This window comes from Euprymna scolopes, chromosome 43 (genome assembly GCF_053919585.1).
Source record: "Euprymna scolopes isolate OS-2025 chromosome 43, ASM5391958v1, whole genome shotgun sequence".
Taxonomy (NCBI): Eukaryota; Metazoa; Mollusca; class Cephalopoda; order Sepiida; family Sepiolidae; genus Euprymna; species Euprymna scolopes.
In genome coordinates this window covers 60,539,985-60,558,849 of record NC_136524.1, presented here as the reverse complement: position 1 = coordinate 60,558,849, position 18,865 = coordinate 60,539,985, and the positions used below count along the sequence as shown (strand labels likewise).

The following is an 18,865-nucleotide window of genomic DNA, read 5'->3' as shown; positions in this document are numbered from 1 at the left end:
TATGATTTAAAAATACATCTAGCACATTTACAAGATCATTTTTTTTCTTTGTAATTTTTTAGAATTTATACTAATTTCAACATGACACGACGTATGTAATGCTTTCACCTGAAATGCATTGGTTTAAAACATTACTGATCTGCACAATCACCCAGTTAAAAAAAAAAAAATTTCAATTATTTTTAAAAATTTTAAATTTTATTTTGTTTTTTAACAAATTCACGTATTTGAAACAAACAGAATTTTTATCAATTTCTACACTTCATTAGTGAAGGTTGTCCAAAGATTATCGCTACAAAAAACAAGTTGTTACTGTCGAACAAGGGAAGTCTATCAGATACTCGCACAAAATGTGATAATCTATGGAAGAGAAACCTGGCCAGATGCATTACATGAAAGAAATGATACGATGGATGTGTACTGCTAGTCTTAAAGATGACCTTGGTGGAACATTAAATCTGGACAATATAGGGAGATCACTTACATCCATGATCAAACTAAATGCACGTGTCAAATAGACAAGATACACATGTTGGTCAGTGGTTGTAGTGTTTGAATGGAATGCATAATTTATTAATACTGAATGTGTGTTGTTACTTGATATTATTTACAATATATAAAAAAATTCCAGTGTAATATTTTCCAGAGGTAAAATAACCAATTAAGTTTTGAGCTTAATACAAGAGTGCTCAATACCGAATTAAGGCAAGATGTACTTTTTACTTGTTTTACACAAGCATTAATAATATTCTAATGTGTAGCTACACATTCGTGAGCATGTTTCGATCAGCAACATTGTCCAAAGAGGTAACTAATTACTAGTAACTGGCTGACTGAAACAGGCTCGTGAATGTGTAGTGACATTAATGTTTATGTGAAACAAGTATATATATATTTATTCAATATTACAAAAAAATAAGTTCTTTTTCTAAATTGGGAAAAATATTTTTATACACACAAATATTTAAAATATATGTAAGTTACTTGTCAACCTAAGAACCTTTATCATTTGGTAAATGCCCAATATTAATTTGGCAAAACTATCATCTCTCTTATATAATATGCTGGCAAGAGAAAAAAAAAAAAAAGATCTTATAGCAGATTACTATTTAAGCAGGTAAATATTTAATCTCATTATCAATCTAGTTATCTAAATATAAATAGAATCTCAGTAATCATAATACTGTGTTGTCGTATTCAACCTTACAGACAATAATAAACTCTTTCACTCACTCTCAAAAACCAGTTGAATATGCCTATCGACGTTTATGCAGAAGTTTTGCATTCGTGGCAGTCGGGCTGACGTATACCAACACTCTTCATTTGTTCTTTTTTGTTTTTGTATTATTTCAAATCTTTGGACTACTGTTCTCACCTTGAGTATCATTTTCACAACGTTTCAGTCAATGTAACTTCTAACCTTCTTCAGGTGTATCTTGTGAAACTCTCACAATTGATTTTTCCGAGTACTCTAAATTGCAGAAGTGATATTCTCCTGAAGGTCGAAGGTTAAATTCTCAGTGTGGGTGACCAAAAAATACAATTGCGAATTACTTAGGACCTCTGTCCAGTCATGTATGGCTGACGGAACTAGAGCATGCTACCCCATGCTCTGGGAAGGAAATAAAGTAAATAAAGGGTTCCATTCAAAATTCTGTCCAACTTCCTGAGTTCAACAGAAAGATTCCTGATTTCAATAAGATATACTTGAAGGTCAGAGGTTACATCGACTGTAATGTTGTGAAGATGACACTCAAGATGAGAATAGTAGTCCGAAGATTCCAAATAATACGAATAATCAATCCTTATCTCAAAAATTCAGGAACCCATTTTGCTTTGCTGTTCTATATATTTTGTTTCCACTATTTACAGAGTTGTTTCTTCCAAACCCTTACAGAACCACATCACTTACCAAGACAACTTATTTTTAATTAAGTGTCAGTTTTATATTAAATTTTTTCTAATATGAAGGTTTATATTTCCAAATATTATTTTTTCCTAAATTGTAAATACTTTCTAATCAATAGACACCTAAAAAAGAAAAAAAAAATATTAGGTATTTTTCATCTGTCCTAACTATCTATACTCCTATAATTTTTTTTTTTTTTTTTTTTTTGTGTATTGATATTCATATTAAAAACACTTCTTTCTATTTATTTAAAAAGAAAATGCAACTTTATTATATATATATATATGGGTCTTGGAATTGCATTCATCTGCAAAACGATATAGCTAATTTGCATATTGTTTTAAACATTCATTTTAATTAATTCCCTATTAGTTTTTTTTCGGTTTTCTTATGGGATGATCATCTTTTGTTAACTATTACGTGTAATTATATTCATGCAGATATTCTACATGATTTATACTTGCGTAATATTTGCATAAAAAGATTATAGTAAACCTCTTTTTATATATATTAATGTATGTGCATATAAATTTGTTTAAAAATTTTTGCTTACAACACTCCTGGCAGTTTTTGGTCCACAAACATGAAATTTAATATAAAGGGCATTTGAATCCATGCGAAACTTCATATTTGGGTTTTAGCCAGAGAAAATCTGTGCAAAAGAGTGCAAATTAAAGAAATGGAATTTGCCAGGTTAAGGTCGAACGACGGCATTACTAATATGCCTGCGTCAGATAATAGCTATTGGTTTATGTTTTAATTTTTAGCCTTGCAGCAAACGTCTTCATAGCTCGGTCATTAACATCAAAGGAAAAAGTAAATTGTAAGTTAAATGTGTTGGTTCTCGATGGCGGCACACGAGTCATTTTTTAAAACTTTTTTTTATATAATTCCTATATATTGGGTCCAATAAAATCTTGTATAATATAAATCTGACCTGTCTGTTTAAATGTATGTATGCTTAAAACTTTCGACAGAGGTGACAGATTTTCACGAGATCAGTATCATTTTGAAACTCAACGTCTCGGACGACAAATATCGAAAAATTGGCCAAAAACATTACTTCCTTCACCCTCAACTGGGCAGTTTTCTAAAAGGAGGAGTCGCTTTTTTGCAAGCCATTTTTGCAAGTCATCGTATCGGTTGAATTGACTTTGCCTAATTTTAGTGTTCCAAACTTCTGGTCGTGTCATGGAGTAGTGGTAAGACATCAGATTTTTTTTCACTTTCTTTTTTGCCTTTGCGTCACGGGTTCGAGCCTGCCTGCCTGCCTACTTACTACCACTTTTTTTTTTTTTTTTTTTTTTTTTTAAATCTCAATACACATCGCCAAACACCCGGGCTAGTATAATAACAGTATAATAATAAATATGAAATCTGCATTAATCAAAATATCAAATTTAAATGTATTTTACGACCGGGCAATAAATACTGGGCGGCCTACTAGTATTAACATAAAAACAGATTGAGTTTATTTAATTCTTTGATGCAAGGTTTTAAAAAATACTGTATATATAGTAATTTGCAAATGCTTAAACGCCTTTAGATATTCTTAATTTGCAAATTTATTTTATAAACAGTTCCTAATAAATTAATATTCTATAATATACATTTGTAATTTTGCATGGTCATATTTTCTTAATATACACAGTATTTTTTTAATCATAAGAGGTCTGATGTCACTAAGATGCTGAGAACAGTTACTACACTTAATTATTTATTTGCAGAAAATATTTTTAAAAAATTGAATTTAAAACAAATTAGGCACAAGGCCATCAAAAGTGAGGAATTGGGTGTTGTTGGTTATCCTTGGTCTTTGATCTTGATCAAAAGGCTAAGGAACAATAAAAATATTTTTATGACTAGACAGAAAAAAAACAGTGGGTAGTATAGTATCGGTTCTGTTTTCCTCCGAGGAATTACCTGCTCCCTTTTTTAATGTAGTATCTGTTCTGTTGTCATAAGCTCATATTTCCAGGAATTACCTTCTTTATGAAAGCAAAACCTGGCTACTGAGGTTAAGGAAAAATGTTATATAGAAAGAAATATGTAAATTATATAATGGATGTGTCATGCGAGATATGTTTAGATCTGATGACCTCAGAAAAATAATAAATCTGGACAATATAAGGAGATGTAGAATAAGTAATATAAGGAGATTTGTAGAACAAGAGACTTTGATTGTATAGTCACATTGAAAAAAATGTATGAGAGTTCTTAGGTTTTGTAGATGTAGAACAATTGAGGTAGCAGGTTCAGTCAGCAATTTAAGACGAAGGAAAACATAAGAGGAAGTCATAAGGATCAATTTAAGAGAAAGAGGGATCAATAAAGACCTGACTAGAATTAAGTTAATTTTTAAAAGTCATCCAACATCCAGCACGGAAAACAGACATTAATCTCGAGGATGACGATGCAGGATATGATGCATAATGCGAGATCTTGATTCAATCTTCTACCTGTATACCAGCAAAGAACCCCACTCTCTATGAAAAAAACAAACTGAACTTTCATGAACAAAATTATTGGTGCTTATCCACTTTTGCTACCAAGCTATTTTTGTTGAATAGTATTTTCAAGTTAAATTCAAGTTTTTTTTATATCCTTTTTTTTTTTTTGCATTAAATTGTTAGGTGAAAGTGAAGAATAATTACAAAACATCCTCCCCCCATGTTAAGAATGGCTTTAAATAATGTTATTTCAGCACGGTAACAAAAATGCATAAGTACCAAGTTTTTTTTCCTATAAAAACTCATCTGTGGAACAAGACACCACAAATCCGTTTCCCAACTTATTACATTGTGGTCATTTTCGAGTCTAATGTACACAAATACATAATGAGTCACTTTCTTGTATAATTAATTCTTCTTAGTAATATTCCTTTTTCCTTTGTTTCCGGTATTCTTTTTAACCCTTATCCCCTACTAAATCCCTAATTTTTGTTTTTTAAATAGTGACCCATAAATAAATTTAAAAAAATAAACTAAAAAAAAAAATCTCATTACTACAACCTCTTATTTTGGTTATTTTAATAAAAGCAGTTATCTATTGTGGGGGGTGGGGTTAATGTATCTTTTGTATGGATTGATTGTCGTTTTTTTTTATACTGTCGTTTTCTCTACATCCATCAAATTACAGACGAAGAATTTCAGAAATCTGGCAAAAAAAAAAAAAAAAAAAAAAAAAAAAAAAAAATGCTCAAGTCACCCCCCTTCCCCTTTTTCAAAACAATTCAACGTATCTTCAAAAGTTCTATATGTCTTCCTTGCAGTTAAATCATAATTAAGCGGAAACAAAGTCTAGTTTAAATACAAAACCCATGGTAAACAAGGGTGATTTTTTTTCTTTGTTTAAAAAAATAAAAATAAAGATACAAACTGAATTTTGTAAATGTGCTTCAATACATTGTATCAGGACAAGAATTAAATGAGAACAGCCTAGGGGGAAGTTGGGCAGCAAGGTGTTTGTTAACATTACATTTAAATTTCTGCATGTTAGTACCATTGGAGGAGGAGGAGGAAGGGAATTCCAAAAGCTAGCGGTCCTAAGAAAAGTAAAAAAAATCTTCCAGCATCTAAGGACTTCTACAGTGAGATGTTGATAATAAGCTGCTAAGCTGGGTGGATTGTGTTATTTCATTTAGGGTGTGTGGTGCAATTGCATTAAGTTCATTGGAACACATTGATCTTTCTATAAATGTAAACATTAGGGACTGTAGGTTGGACTAAAGATCCTAAAGCGGACGATTTGGGCATTAAAATATTTATTTCAAAGTTATCTTAACTTTTTTGATTTAAAAGAACGGTTCACATTTGCATGAATAAATTTACAATAAAATATATCTTAAATGTTAAATTTTAATATAAAAAAAAACATTTTATTTTAAACATCAAGTCCAACGTTAACAAATTCCTAATGAACCACCCCCTTAAGTAAACACTTCAAATCTCCACACTAACGTACTGTACTTGCAATAACCCTTATCCCTGAGTGGCTTCCGGGCCTTGATAAGTGGTGACCACCGTGTAAAAAAAAAAAAAAAAAAAAAAAAAAAAAAACAGCATTCAAAATGACATAACACATCACTCAATAAGCCATGAATTTGCAAAACTTTTTTTGCCTCAGAGTTTTGCCTGTTGAAATGAGTTTAGCTGACTGCATGAGGTTTGCATGAAATGTATACAACACATTGGAACGTGGTATAGGTTATGATTAACTTTTTACATGAACATTATTTATGAAAAAAAAAAAAACACTAAACTATAAAGATTTTTTTTTTTTTTTTTTAACACAAGATAGAAAATATCTTTACTCCTTATATAATTCTAAAATATCACTCTTTTTGAAAACTGGCTGAGCTTATTATTTTTTAAATGTGTAGCAATACTTTTTCTGGCATGGGTTAACAATTTTGTTTGACTATTAAGGAGTCATATGCGATACAAAAGACAACAATAAATATTGAAATTATTAACTTTTTGTAAAACTGTTTTTTCACTCCTGACAAGGTGTATTACCACTTGGACCCAACGGGCTACTAATTTGGATCACATCTATAGCGGAGGGTTGAGCAGCGAGGTGTCTCTTTGCATAACATTTAAATTTCTGTATGTTTATACAGTGAGGGAAGCAAGAAAGAAAAGTAATTCCAAAGTCTATCTGTCCGAGGCAAGAAATTATTAGAGTAAAAGTCTTTCCGGCACCTAAGAACATCAACAGTGAAGAGGTGGGATTTTGCTGTTTGTCGGATTAGTCAGGAGGATGTATATTGAGGGGGCACAAGTGCTACAAGTTCATCAAAGCACTTTTTTTTTCTTTAATTTATCTCCAAAAATCTTTTGTAAATATAATAATAGGTATGTATTTTTAAATATATATATTTCCAACATTAAGAATATTAAAATCAATTACTTTTATAATGATAAAAAGTAAAAGATTAATTAACATTTTAATTGATGACAGAACAAGTTTGAAATAGAGTTAATTTTAATTAATTTTTTTAATTAACTTTTTAATTACAATTCCTTCCTAAGAAATAAAATATTAAGCAAAATCAATTATGAGATCATAGATGTAAACAAAAGCTTATACAAAAGAGAATATAGTTGGGACATATAAATTTAAATTAGAATTTGTGGGTATAGTTTAGTATTTAGAAAATAAACTAATTTAAATAAATAATTTTGAGAAGAAAAATAATTACTTAATTTATAAAAACATATGGAGGATTAGTGTAATATTAAGATAGATAATTGGTTGACATATAATTTAAAAAGTAGAAATATGAAAATAGAGTGATTTATAAATTCCATGACTAACGGAAAATAATTAAACAAAACTTAGAAGAGTGGGGTGGAAGTAGGTTTAACTGCTTGATCTCTTAAATAGGGATTAGAAATGGGTTCTTAGATGTATTATAAATAGTGTATTTCACCGTTTGAAGAGGATATTTTTGGAACATTTTTGAAAGACATAAAATTTGAAATTATCCGAATTGTAACAAATATGAAATATGATGCTCTAATTTTTTAATTTTATTGTCTTGATCTTGTGATTATTTATATATATATATATATATATATATATATAGAGAGAGGAGTATGGTCACCAGCAATTTTTTTATATACTTGTTATAATATTTGATATTTTCATTTTTCAAATTATTGAAATAATTTTTTGAAATAATTTTAACGTGCTTCAGACAATCTTGTTGTGTCTTTTAAAGCACCCTCTTCTGGTTCATTGGAGCCAGTTCAGGGTCATTGAGTATTGTTGGCCTTGTTTACTTTATATTTTTATTTATTTTAATTCTTACTTATGTGGAGGTTTAGGGTGCATTAGTACTTTGTCACAGAAGTGTGACTGTGTACATGTGTGGGGGAGGGTGTGTGAGTGTGTGTTGTCTTGTATTGGCTTGTGAAATGTAAGTTCTATCTCATAGCTTGAATAAGTTCTGTTTATGAATACAGTAGAACCCAGGGATATGGTGATCCTAGGATAAGTTTTTTCCAGGTTACGATGGGGAATACAATGTTTTTCCAGACCCTGGTTACGATATTTACCCCGTTTTACAGTTTTATTTATGTTATTTGATTATATACATGTGCATTATATACTGTATTGTATTTTGTTGCTAATTTTTAATGCCTTACCCCGAAGTTCTACTATGTATGAATGCGGATTGGTTATAAAGACTACTTACAAAAACTATTTTGTTTGCCATGGGTCATATAAGAGATAGGAAAAACAAAGTGATAAACAGTGAAGTTATTAACTCACGAGTTCCAAATGTTTTCTTCAATCTATTACCATTTTTTTTAATACAATATTATCTTTGAGCAAAATTATTTTCAAAGATTTACTTTTTTTTTTTTTTACATAGGCATCACCACATTATCAAGGCCAAGAGGCCACTCAAGGATAAGGGTTAAAGAGTGTACAGTAGAAATTGGACAATATAGTAATCATTAGTAATGAAAATTTGGTAAATTTGATAACTTATATGGAACGACTCATCAAGAACTTATTTACGTTAGACTTGAAGACAACCATATTGTAGTCAGCCGGAAAGCAGGAAAACGGAAGACAATTCCATAGGCGTGCAGTTCTAAGAAAGAAGCTTTGTTCATGGAATCTACGTTTAGGTTTAGGCACAGATAAAGAGTGGGGGGAATTATTGATAGTGTTTACAGCTAGACGAGTGTTTCTTGTGAAAGTTTGGCGAGGGGGACCATAGATTGAAGCTCAGTCGAACACTTTCCATGAAAATAACGATACATCAGAGACAAACTCGCAACATCTCTTCTGTGAGATAGAGGTTGCAAGGAAGAGAAAAGGACATCTCCTACGAGGCTATGAAGTCTATTTTGAACTCTCTCAAGGCAGGCCTTTATTGTATTCATTCATATTCTATAGAAAAAATATGGATTAGTTATAAAGACAGTAAATATGGATTGAGTGTAAGGACTACTTATTAAAATCCGTTTGATTGCAATAATAAATGAAAGTGATTGTATCCTTCCATTTTTGATTTTCACAATATACTGGAATGTGAGATCAGTGTTGACAATATATATCGGTCAATACATGTAATATTTGAAAGGCATTCCAATTTTTATGACTAACTATGGATATAACAGAAAAATACAGATGTGTTGAAATATGGTTAACTATACGTCTGTTTCTAGAAAAACGACAGCGGACGCTAATTGGTTAAAATTATTACCAATTCTTTAATGATTAAATTAAAAATGTGTACACATGTAATAATATTGGTCCATTAACATAATAGAATAGTTTTCACTTAATAAGTAAAAACAAAATCTTTTTAAATCGATTACATAATTTTTATTTTTGTTATATTCTTTGAAAAGTTCAAAATGAATAAATAAATATACTCAAAATACACTAGCACAAATCTAATGAGGTTTTCCAATATTTTTAATATAAAAATAATAATCTTTTTGCTTTTTTAATTTTAAAATATGGGTAAAAAATAAAAAATAAAAATGAGTCAGATTTGGCCTTGAGATGATAATTTATGGCAGGAGTCGCTAAACTAACAAAAATTACCTTTTTTTTTTACATCTTGGAAGGACTACATACTCCTCAACTCCTCCATCCTATTTTTTCTTTTCCGATCTAAATTTCAGACCCACTTTAAGATCCACCTGCTCATTTTCAGTTTCTATCACGCCGGAAAACAATGGGCAGTCTTTTTTTTTTTTTATTTTTGCTTCTCCCCAAACAAAGCACAGGGTCACTTAGTCATGAAGGCTACTATTTGGGATCAGATTTGTAGGGATACTATTTATGGAGTTAGCCAGCAAAATGTCTGTTCACATTACACTTGAATTTCTGCATGTTAGCACAGCCAGGGAAGCAGGGGGTCAGGAGGGAATTCCAAAGTGCAGCAGCCCAAAGGAAAAAGCTATTTGAGTAGAAGGCTTTACAGCATCTAGAGATCACTACAGTGTAAGGGTGGGATTTTGCTGCTTGTTGGGTTTATCAAGGGTATTGTCAATTTATTTAGAAAGGGATGGAAGGGTCTTACTAAAATCTATTTGTATTTTTTCCTTTTTGCTTTTTTCCTTACTGCATGCCAATGAAATTATTGTAATAAAAACAATTTATTTATTTGTTCATATTTATTGAAAAAAATTAAAAATCGATGTGAGAATCTCAAGTAGGATGACTCCTGGAGCAAATGTGGTATTATGGTGATTAAAGCTTCTAGCTAGGAAAATGATAGACAAATATAGGATACAGTGCCAACGTTGACCATAGGCCCCCCCCTCCACCACACACAAAACACTTTTAGAATGGCTTAGTGCCTAATTTATTTTTGTTATTTTTCAGAAGTAAAATAAAAAAAAATAAAAAAATTTTTTTTTAAATTGAAGCTTAGTATATATATATATATATATATATATATATATATATATATGTGAATTTGATAAAAACAAAAATAATTTTGTTTTTAATAGGACATCATTAAAAACAAAATGTATCCAAGACATAATATTCCTAAAATAGTTAAAACAAAAAAAAAAAAATAAAAAAATATTTTTTTTTTTTTTTTTTTTTAAAAGTTTTTGATAATTCTTTAAAAATAAAAAATTTCAACAATTCTTAAATAAAATAAAGACTGAAAAAACTTTTCAATCATTATCAAATAAAAAAGACCGATCTGAAAAAAGTAATAAAGAAGAGTATAATGTGCAAGGCGAGATATAGGCATTAGAGTAAAAAAAAAAAAAGGAACTGATTTGCCTCATCACTGCTTCCGGTAGTGCTATGCCAGAAGTCAGGAAGTATGTTAGCTGACTATTATCAGTCAGTTCTAAGAGCTAATGAAAACAACGAGAGAAAGCCATTGCATCAGATTTGGAAAGAATCAACACTGCAGAGAATATCTTCATTAATGAAGACCAAGAATGATGGTTCCAGAATAGATTCTTGAGGCATGCCAGCATTGGTACTACGTGCTTTCGACCTCTGCCCATCAATAATATACAACAAAGAGAGCAAAAGATTCATGTATTGTTTAAGCACATTTCTTAATTATTTAACATTTATTGGATAATCTTAAACAGGTCTTCTCAGTTCAACCATCCTACCTAACTTACGAGAGTTGAACCACTATGTTCTGTTTATTATGTCTGATGCCTTGTCTAGGAGCTTCATAAACACATGCATCTTAACACAGTTCTTTGTCCACACACTTTTCCAACATCAGGCGATATCTACTGAAATTAAATCTCATTTAAGTATCACACGTATTTTTCGTGCATTTCTTTTGTTCATCAGCTTTATACCAAACTTTATCTCTTGTCATCTTGAGGTTTTCTGTATTCATACAAAAAACATGCTGCAAGCATATATCAGACGGAAATGATCCGATGGTTGAGAATTCATTGCCAGATATTTCATAGTTACCAAGTTTGTGAAGCTGTTCTATGCCCCAGACTCTATTGAAGGCCTTTGATATATCAAAGTCTATTGTTTTAGAAAAAAAAAAAGCCCTTGTCAAGATATTTACTGATCCCATAAGATATTACAACCAGTACATCAGCCACTGACCTGGAAGGATGAAATCCATATTGCTAGGAAGGTTGTTTTTGCTGAAGATGTTAGATAATTTTGCAAATTCAAACGCATGTTAGTATATAGAGCAAAATTCAATTAAAACCATTAATATTTTTGGTAATTCATAGAGTAAATGTGGTATTATGGTGATGGCACATAAAATGTACAAAAAATGAAAGAAAAATAGGGACAGTGCTTGAGTGTATAGGTCAAAATATGTTTAGTTAAGAGAAGGATAGATAGAGGGTGCCTACAAACACTTTAGACCCCACATCTGATAGCTTTGTGCTTAATTTACAAATGAGTCACTGTTTATTTGCTAATAAATAATTCGGTACTGGTACAGTTTGTGACCCATGGTAAAACTGACTTTTTGTTGGTATCTTCTGTCTGTTTACTTAAAATGGGTGGAAGATAATGAAAATGACCCAACCTCAAAATCAAAATGGGATGAGGTTCTCAAACAAAAAAAAAAAATAAATAATGAAACAATATATATATAAAAATCAATATATGTTTATGGGAATTATAATTTTATTTTTACTAATCCTTTTATTTATGAAGCTCAATGTATGCTAAATGAAACTACAGAGCATATACAAATAGATGACAAAATGTCTAAATTCCAAATTCCAAGATGTTATTCATCTTACCATTTATTTCTTTCCACATGTAAAAACTTCCAACTATTGACAGTATCTGTTTTGCAGCGCAGGGACAAATCATAAAATTAGTATGCTATTAACAAATATTTCCAGGAAAGTCTTCTCAGAAAAAAAAACAAAAAAACTTTTCAACTTTAAAAAGAAAATAAACATAAAAACTATACATATACACACCCGCATTTTTATATATAACTCACCCTATGAAAAAAAATATTTCTTTACAAAGAAAAGATAATGAAATAAAACTTTTTATATTATTTTCCTTGTTTTACAATAAAAATTTTTGTTTCATGAGAAAGGCACAGCTATCAAACATTTAAACATGTTTTCAAGTTTAAAATACAGAATGATAAAATATTTATGAAATAAAATTCATTAAAAGGAGAAATGTAAAGAAAAAAAAAATAAATATTCATTGGGTAAATGACGGAATGGCAGCAATAAAATAACTTCCTGTTAAGCAACGACTGGTAAAATGAAGAAAAGGAAAACGGAAGAACTTACGTTTAGCATGGCATTAGATGCAATTCTGAAGAGTGTGGCTCTTTCGTTGATTGCCTTTATCTTGCTTGTTGAATCTGTTGTGCTATCCACATGCTCGTGTTCACTGAGGGCACGCTGGAAAGCAGCACCTTGCTTTACGATGAGGTCATTGCATGTGCTCAAATCTTCAAAACGGGCACTTAAGGCATTCACAGTATTTACCAATTCATTCTTGTCGGGCTGATTCTCCTCATCTTCACTATCTGAAAATTAAACGAAAAGGAAAAGGTTAATTTAAGAATCAATATATCTTTTGTTATATATACACACACACATAATACTCATTGATAACATTCTGACACAAAATCTATCTAAGAACACTGCCAGGCACATGAAGTAACTGTGAAATTTCATAAAAATCAACTCAGTCATTTTCAAGTATATAAGGAACAAACTCACAGTTCCTTATATATATATATATATATATATATATATATATATATATATATATATATATATATACACACATACATACATACATACACACACACACACACACACACACACACACACACACTAGCATTGTGACTCGACGTTACCCGGGACTGAATGATGATCAATGAATGATTCACACTTCCATATTTTTATTGTCATTGAAATCGGTAAATTAGCCCATATTACAATCAAATCGATTGATTGCCTGCTCTAATTGGAGTCCCCTCGCAGTGCACGAGGAGGAAACTTCCCATGCCTCGACTTAGTCCACAATATCTTGTAGTCTATATTGCACTGTAGAGAACTTACTATTGATTTTATAAATTATTTTTTTTATATATAATGACTTGAATTTAAGTTTAAAATGCAAAAGTCAGATATCATGCTCCAATTATGCTCTAAACAGAAACATTCATTTTGAATGGACCTCTATCATATCAAAAAATCTACTGTTGATTTTTATATGTTGGGACTTTCGGCTTGTGTGGTAATAAAACTTCTCAAATGCACTTGTAATGTTCGGCTGTATAAGATGTTGACTTTGGTCAAAATCACTCGTTCCTTCTTTCATCGGATTATTTTGATTATTGATTATCGATACTTTCCATAGACTCAAATGTGCTCTTAATGGAACATGCCCCTGTCATATCAAAGAACCTACTATTGATTTTATATACTGGGCCTTTCTGTTTGTGTGGTAACAAAATTTCTCAAATGCACTTGTTAGGCTGTATAAGATGTTAACTTTGGTCAAAATCACTCGTTCCTTCTTTCATCGGATTATTTCGATTATCAATACTTATCAAAGACATTCCACAAAACCTATCTAAGAACACTGTAAGGCACATAAAGTACCTTTATGTGAAATTTTATAAAAAACGACCCAGCCGTTTTCAAGTTCATAGGGAGGAGCAGGCTACCTAGCATTGTCCAATCGTAAAATTCAATTAAATAAGATATTTTGTATTAGTACAATTCTCTATTAATTATATATAGAGATTTCTAAAGCTAAAAAAAAAAAAAAAAATCACTTGAATGCCATCAGTTGAAATTGAAACTAAAACATTTAGCTCTCCAGCTTTATTTGTGATTATCTGTACTATGACCTTACGCATATAAAAACACTTAAAAAATGTTGTAATAAGTACAAATGTACATTTGTGCATGCATAGAAGAGAGCTTCAAGTCCACTTAGTTCTAATTTAAAAAAGTTTTTTTTACACCTTAGATATTTTTACCAGCTAAAAATCAAATCAAATTTGTTCCAAAGATTCAAATTTCCTCTTTATCAAGTTTCAAGTTTGTAGACAAAAAATTAACAGTAGTTTGGTAGAGACGATTCGTCACACTAGTTAGACAAGGTCACTTTCACATATATATTTTTCAAAAATAAAATTATCTAATGTAATAAAAAATAATATTACCTTTCTGAATTTTTTAGATAAGGATTTGGTGTAGTGGAATAGAATAAAAGCAGACAAGAAAAGAAAGAAAAGAAAGAAAAGAAAAATTGTTTCTGAATTTTTGAGATGACAATTATTTGAATTCTTTGGACTAATATTCTCATCTTCTGCAAAGACTCGTGGTATAGTGGATAAAGTACTTGGTAAAATTCAGCTAAAAAAAAAAAAAAAAAGCTACACTCTTCTGAAGGTTAAAGGTTCAATCATTAGTGTGAGCAACACTCAAAATACAATTGCAAATTACTTAGGATTGCTCTACTCAGTCATGGCGGATGGAACGAGAGCATGCTACCCATCATGGATTGAATAAAGGGTTCCATTCGAAATTCAGTATAGATTTCTAAGTTTGACAAAATACATTTGAAGAAAATTAAATAAGATACGAATTACATACGTTTGAAACCAAAACAATGCATTGTTACAAAATAAACAGATATTTATTTTGTTTGAAACTTATGTTAAAGATCATAAATATATTTCGAAGAAAACCTTCATCTTCAGTATGTTGTTGTTGTTGTTGGAGCAGAGAATTAGCCATTTGTTGTTTCTACGGTAGTTTTTTAAGTCTCGGAACGGTGCGTTTCGTCACGCGGGATTCACATTAAGATTTTTTTCCTTAGAAGCGCTGGTTGAATTTGAATTAAATAAGATACGTATTATATACGTTTGAAGCCAAAACAACACATTGTTACAAAATAAACAGATACTTATTTTGTTTGAAATTTATATTGAAATCTATAAATATATTTCGAAGATATACTTCATCTTCAGTATGTCTTTTTTTTTTTTAAATCTGTTTATTTTGTAACAATGCGTTGTTTTGGCTTCAAACATATATAATACGTATCTTATTTAATTCAAATTCAACAAGCGCTTCTAAGGAAAAAAATCTTAACATTTGAAGAAAGTTGGAGATTACATCAACTGAAACGTAAAAATAACACTTAAGATGAAAACAGTAGCTCCAAGAATGCAAATCCAAAATTTCTTATTGTAATTCTACCGATACACTTTAATGCAAGAGTCTAAGACATGTTCGGCACTGTTTATTTGCAACTCGCGATGAAACTATTTTTGTAACCAATATTTTTCTCAAATGATACTAATTATTTTGCCTCGTCTCCTTTCTTACCTTTACATTAACAATGTTCACCTTGAGTTGCTCACAAGTGGCAAACAGACAGCTGCTTAATGTTAAAATTAGAAGAATCTGTTCAAGTTCCTTTAACAGGGAAGAGAGATTTTCCCTGGTATTTTTATAATCAATAGCTTATTTGATACAAAGTACATAAACCTGCTTTATCAGTCATATATTTGATTCATTATAACTAGAGGAAGAGGAAGGAGCTCTTATTCTCACACTCAAAAGTCCTATGACTGCCATTCATAACACTGGGACAAATTTAATAATTTTTTTTTGCAATATTCACCAACTTTGGAGATTTATTTCTCTCAGTCCCCAAATCAACAGTCTAAACCATTGCTGGTGTTGTGCAGTGCCAAGAGGTTCACCTTTCCAGGCTTTGCCGTCTCTCTTTGAGAAAGGGTTAATCTATTGCTAATCATCCAAGGCACTTCTACTGGGGAATGCCAATGGGGTTGTCTATGCATTTTTTCTGGGTCACAGTGCTCTTTGAGAATGCAGACTTTCCAATCCCATACTTCAACCCTTGTGAGAGAAATAAATACCTTTACCAGCTGGCCCACATTTGACTAGATGAAAATAGAGGTTGAGAAAGAGAAAGTAAAGGGGAAAAAAATAGTTGCCTGTTCTTGGTTTATGTAATTAATAGTTCCTAATTGCTGAGGCCGCTCAATTGATAAAAACTTCTTCCTCAATTGGTTACCACACCATATTTACAGCCAAAGGTTGTCAAGTCAAACCTCACTATCATTATTAGGATAATCTATAAATATAAAAGCAAAAATGTATGTATGTTCGCTTTTTGTGCATGTCTGTAAAAGGCTTTTTCGCCATGATTCTCAGTTGGCTCACTCCTTAAAACTTTATATCACGTCTAAATGATAATATCTAAGAGTTACGAACAGGGGTCGCATGTGTATTTAATTTGCCCGACTTTTACCAGCTCGGCACGTCTTCGAAAAATGAATGATCTGGCTTGCAGCGCAAAATTAGGTCAGACATCACGCTACTTCCTCACATCTGTTTATTTCGCTTTATAAACCTTCACTTAATGCGCTTATCAGTTCCTCTCCCCTTGTGGCCAAGATGGTTAGGTGTCTGGCTTTTTTTTCCTTTCGTTTCCATTCGCGTCAAGGCTTCGGGGTTCAATCCTACCTTCCTACTAAAACTTTTTTTTTCTTGTACCCAGCCAACTTTTTTTTTTTTAACACACACCTCCAAACACCCGGGCAACACCACGTACCCACCGCTAGTCTATATATATATAAGCCAAAATGTGTGTGTGTGTGTTTGTATGTCTGGCAAAAACTTTTGACAGAGGCGACGGATTTTCATGAGATTGGTATCATTTTCAAGCTCGACATTTTGGACGACAAATATCGAAAAATTGGCGAAAAACATTAATTCCTTCACCCTAAAGTGGCCATTTTTGCACAGGGGTAGCAAAAAACCGTTCCCTCATGACAAGATGGCTTCTATGCATGCGCAAATGACATTGGAACTTGAATTTGTTTAAATATTAAAAAAAAAAAAAAAAAAAAACAACCCAATTTTGTCAACATCTTAGCTCAGTTAATTAAAGCGCGGCGTCATTATCTAAAGGTTGTAAGTTCAAATTGTGATGTAAGATGTCTTTTTTTTGTTCACTTTTTAAAGTTTTTATATTGAAACAGGGTTATTTATGCCATTTTTCACGTACGCTGTCTTTTTGTTTTTATTTTTCAGATTTTTTCTAAGAAGTTTTAACATTGTTCGTTTTGCATCACGTTTGTTTTTTACTTTTTTTTTCCATCACATTCGCGCTTTTTTGTTTTGTTTTTTCGATTTTAAGAAATTTTAACATCGTTCATTTGCATTACGTTCATTTTGTTTTTTGATTTTTTTTTAAGTTTTAACATCGTTTTTTTATATAATATTTAAACAGGGTAATTACTTCGCTTATTCTTTTGTTTTGATTTAACCCCCTCCCCCCGCCCGAGCACACACACCTCTAAACACCCGGGCAACGCCGGGTACTCCCGCTAGTCTATAATATAAATCTCACCCATCTGTTTAAATGTATGTATGTATGTTTGTTTGTATGTATGTATGTTTGCTTAAAACTTTCGACAGAGGCAATGGATTTTCACAAGATTTGTATCGACCCTTCGGATGACAAATATAAAAAAATTATCCAAAAACATTTATTCCTTCATCCTCAACTGGGCACTTTCCTACAGGAAGGGGTCGCTTTTTTCGCCGATATTTTAAAAAGTCATTGCCTCTTTTCTATTGTCTAAAGTAAAAACACTGCATAACTCAAGACCCACAAAGTTGGTACATTCTTGATGGCATTGCCCTGGATGAATAATATCTAAAATTTAGAAAAAATATTCATTCTCTGAGGGTCAACGGAGTTAGGTTTCATTGAGAGGGATGCATTTTTTTTTTTTAATGTTACATACTTTATATATTAGAAAGAAAATGCTGACTTATTTACACAAGGAATCTATATATATAAAAGGCAAAACTGGCGCGTGTGTTTTTGTATGTCCAGCAAAGGCTTTTTTCGCCAGGGTTCTCGGGGGGGGGGGGGGATACTATGTCTTAGAACTTTTTATATACCCCCTAGATAATAATATCTATGATTTGCGAGAGGATGTCGTGTCTAGATTTATTTTGATCGACTTTTATAAAATTCGTACTATTTCATTGTGTTGCATGTTTGTTCGGTCTTTTAGTATAAATAAAGTGAAACTAAATTGAAACAATGATACTCTTCCTGGGCTTTTGTGCCGGGGACGTCCAGAAAGCAAATCGGCTTTGATCAATGCGGTGAAAACCGTCATATCAGACAATTGTTATTCATTTGGACACTCCCCTTTTTATGGGGAGCTGGTTTTCCCCCCAACAACTTGGGGAAACCAAAAAAACTGCCTCGCAGCAAAAGTTAAGTGCGGAATTTCATTTCTCCTATAGCGTGATATTCGACCTCATTGAATTTACACACCTGTCACATAACTTTTTAATCATTTGGCTTCTTAATCGTTTAATTTCATGCATTCTCAGTTCTCTGCCCGCGTAGCGTGGTGGTAAGTTATCAGGCTATTGAACTCAAGGCTTCGGGTTCATGCGTACC

At 31.4% G+C, this 18,865-nt stretch overlaps 1 protein-coding gene across 7 annotated transcripts in view; it reads right to left on the bottom strand.

Moving 5' to 3' along the window:
- Positions 1-18,865, bottom strand: part of LOC145268357 (oxysterol-binding protein 1-like) — a 273,488-nt gene that overhangs the window by 107,782 nt on the left and 146,841 nt on the right. For all 7 annotated transcript variants that reach the window (XM_080123886.1, XM_080123889.1, XM_080123883.1 and 4 more), the window contains one exon: positions 12,667-12,908. In XM_080123886.1, the coding sequence (XP_079980012.1) occupies positions 12,667-12,908 (242 nt within the window). The remainder of the gene's footprint in view (positions 1-12,666; positions 12,909-18,865) is intronic.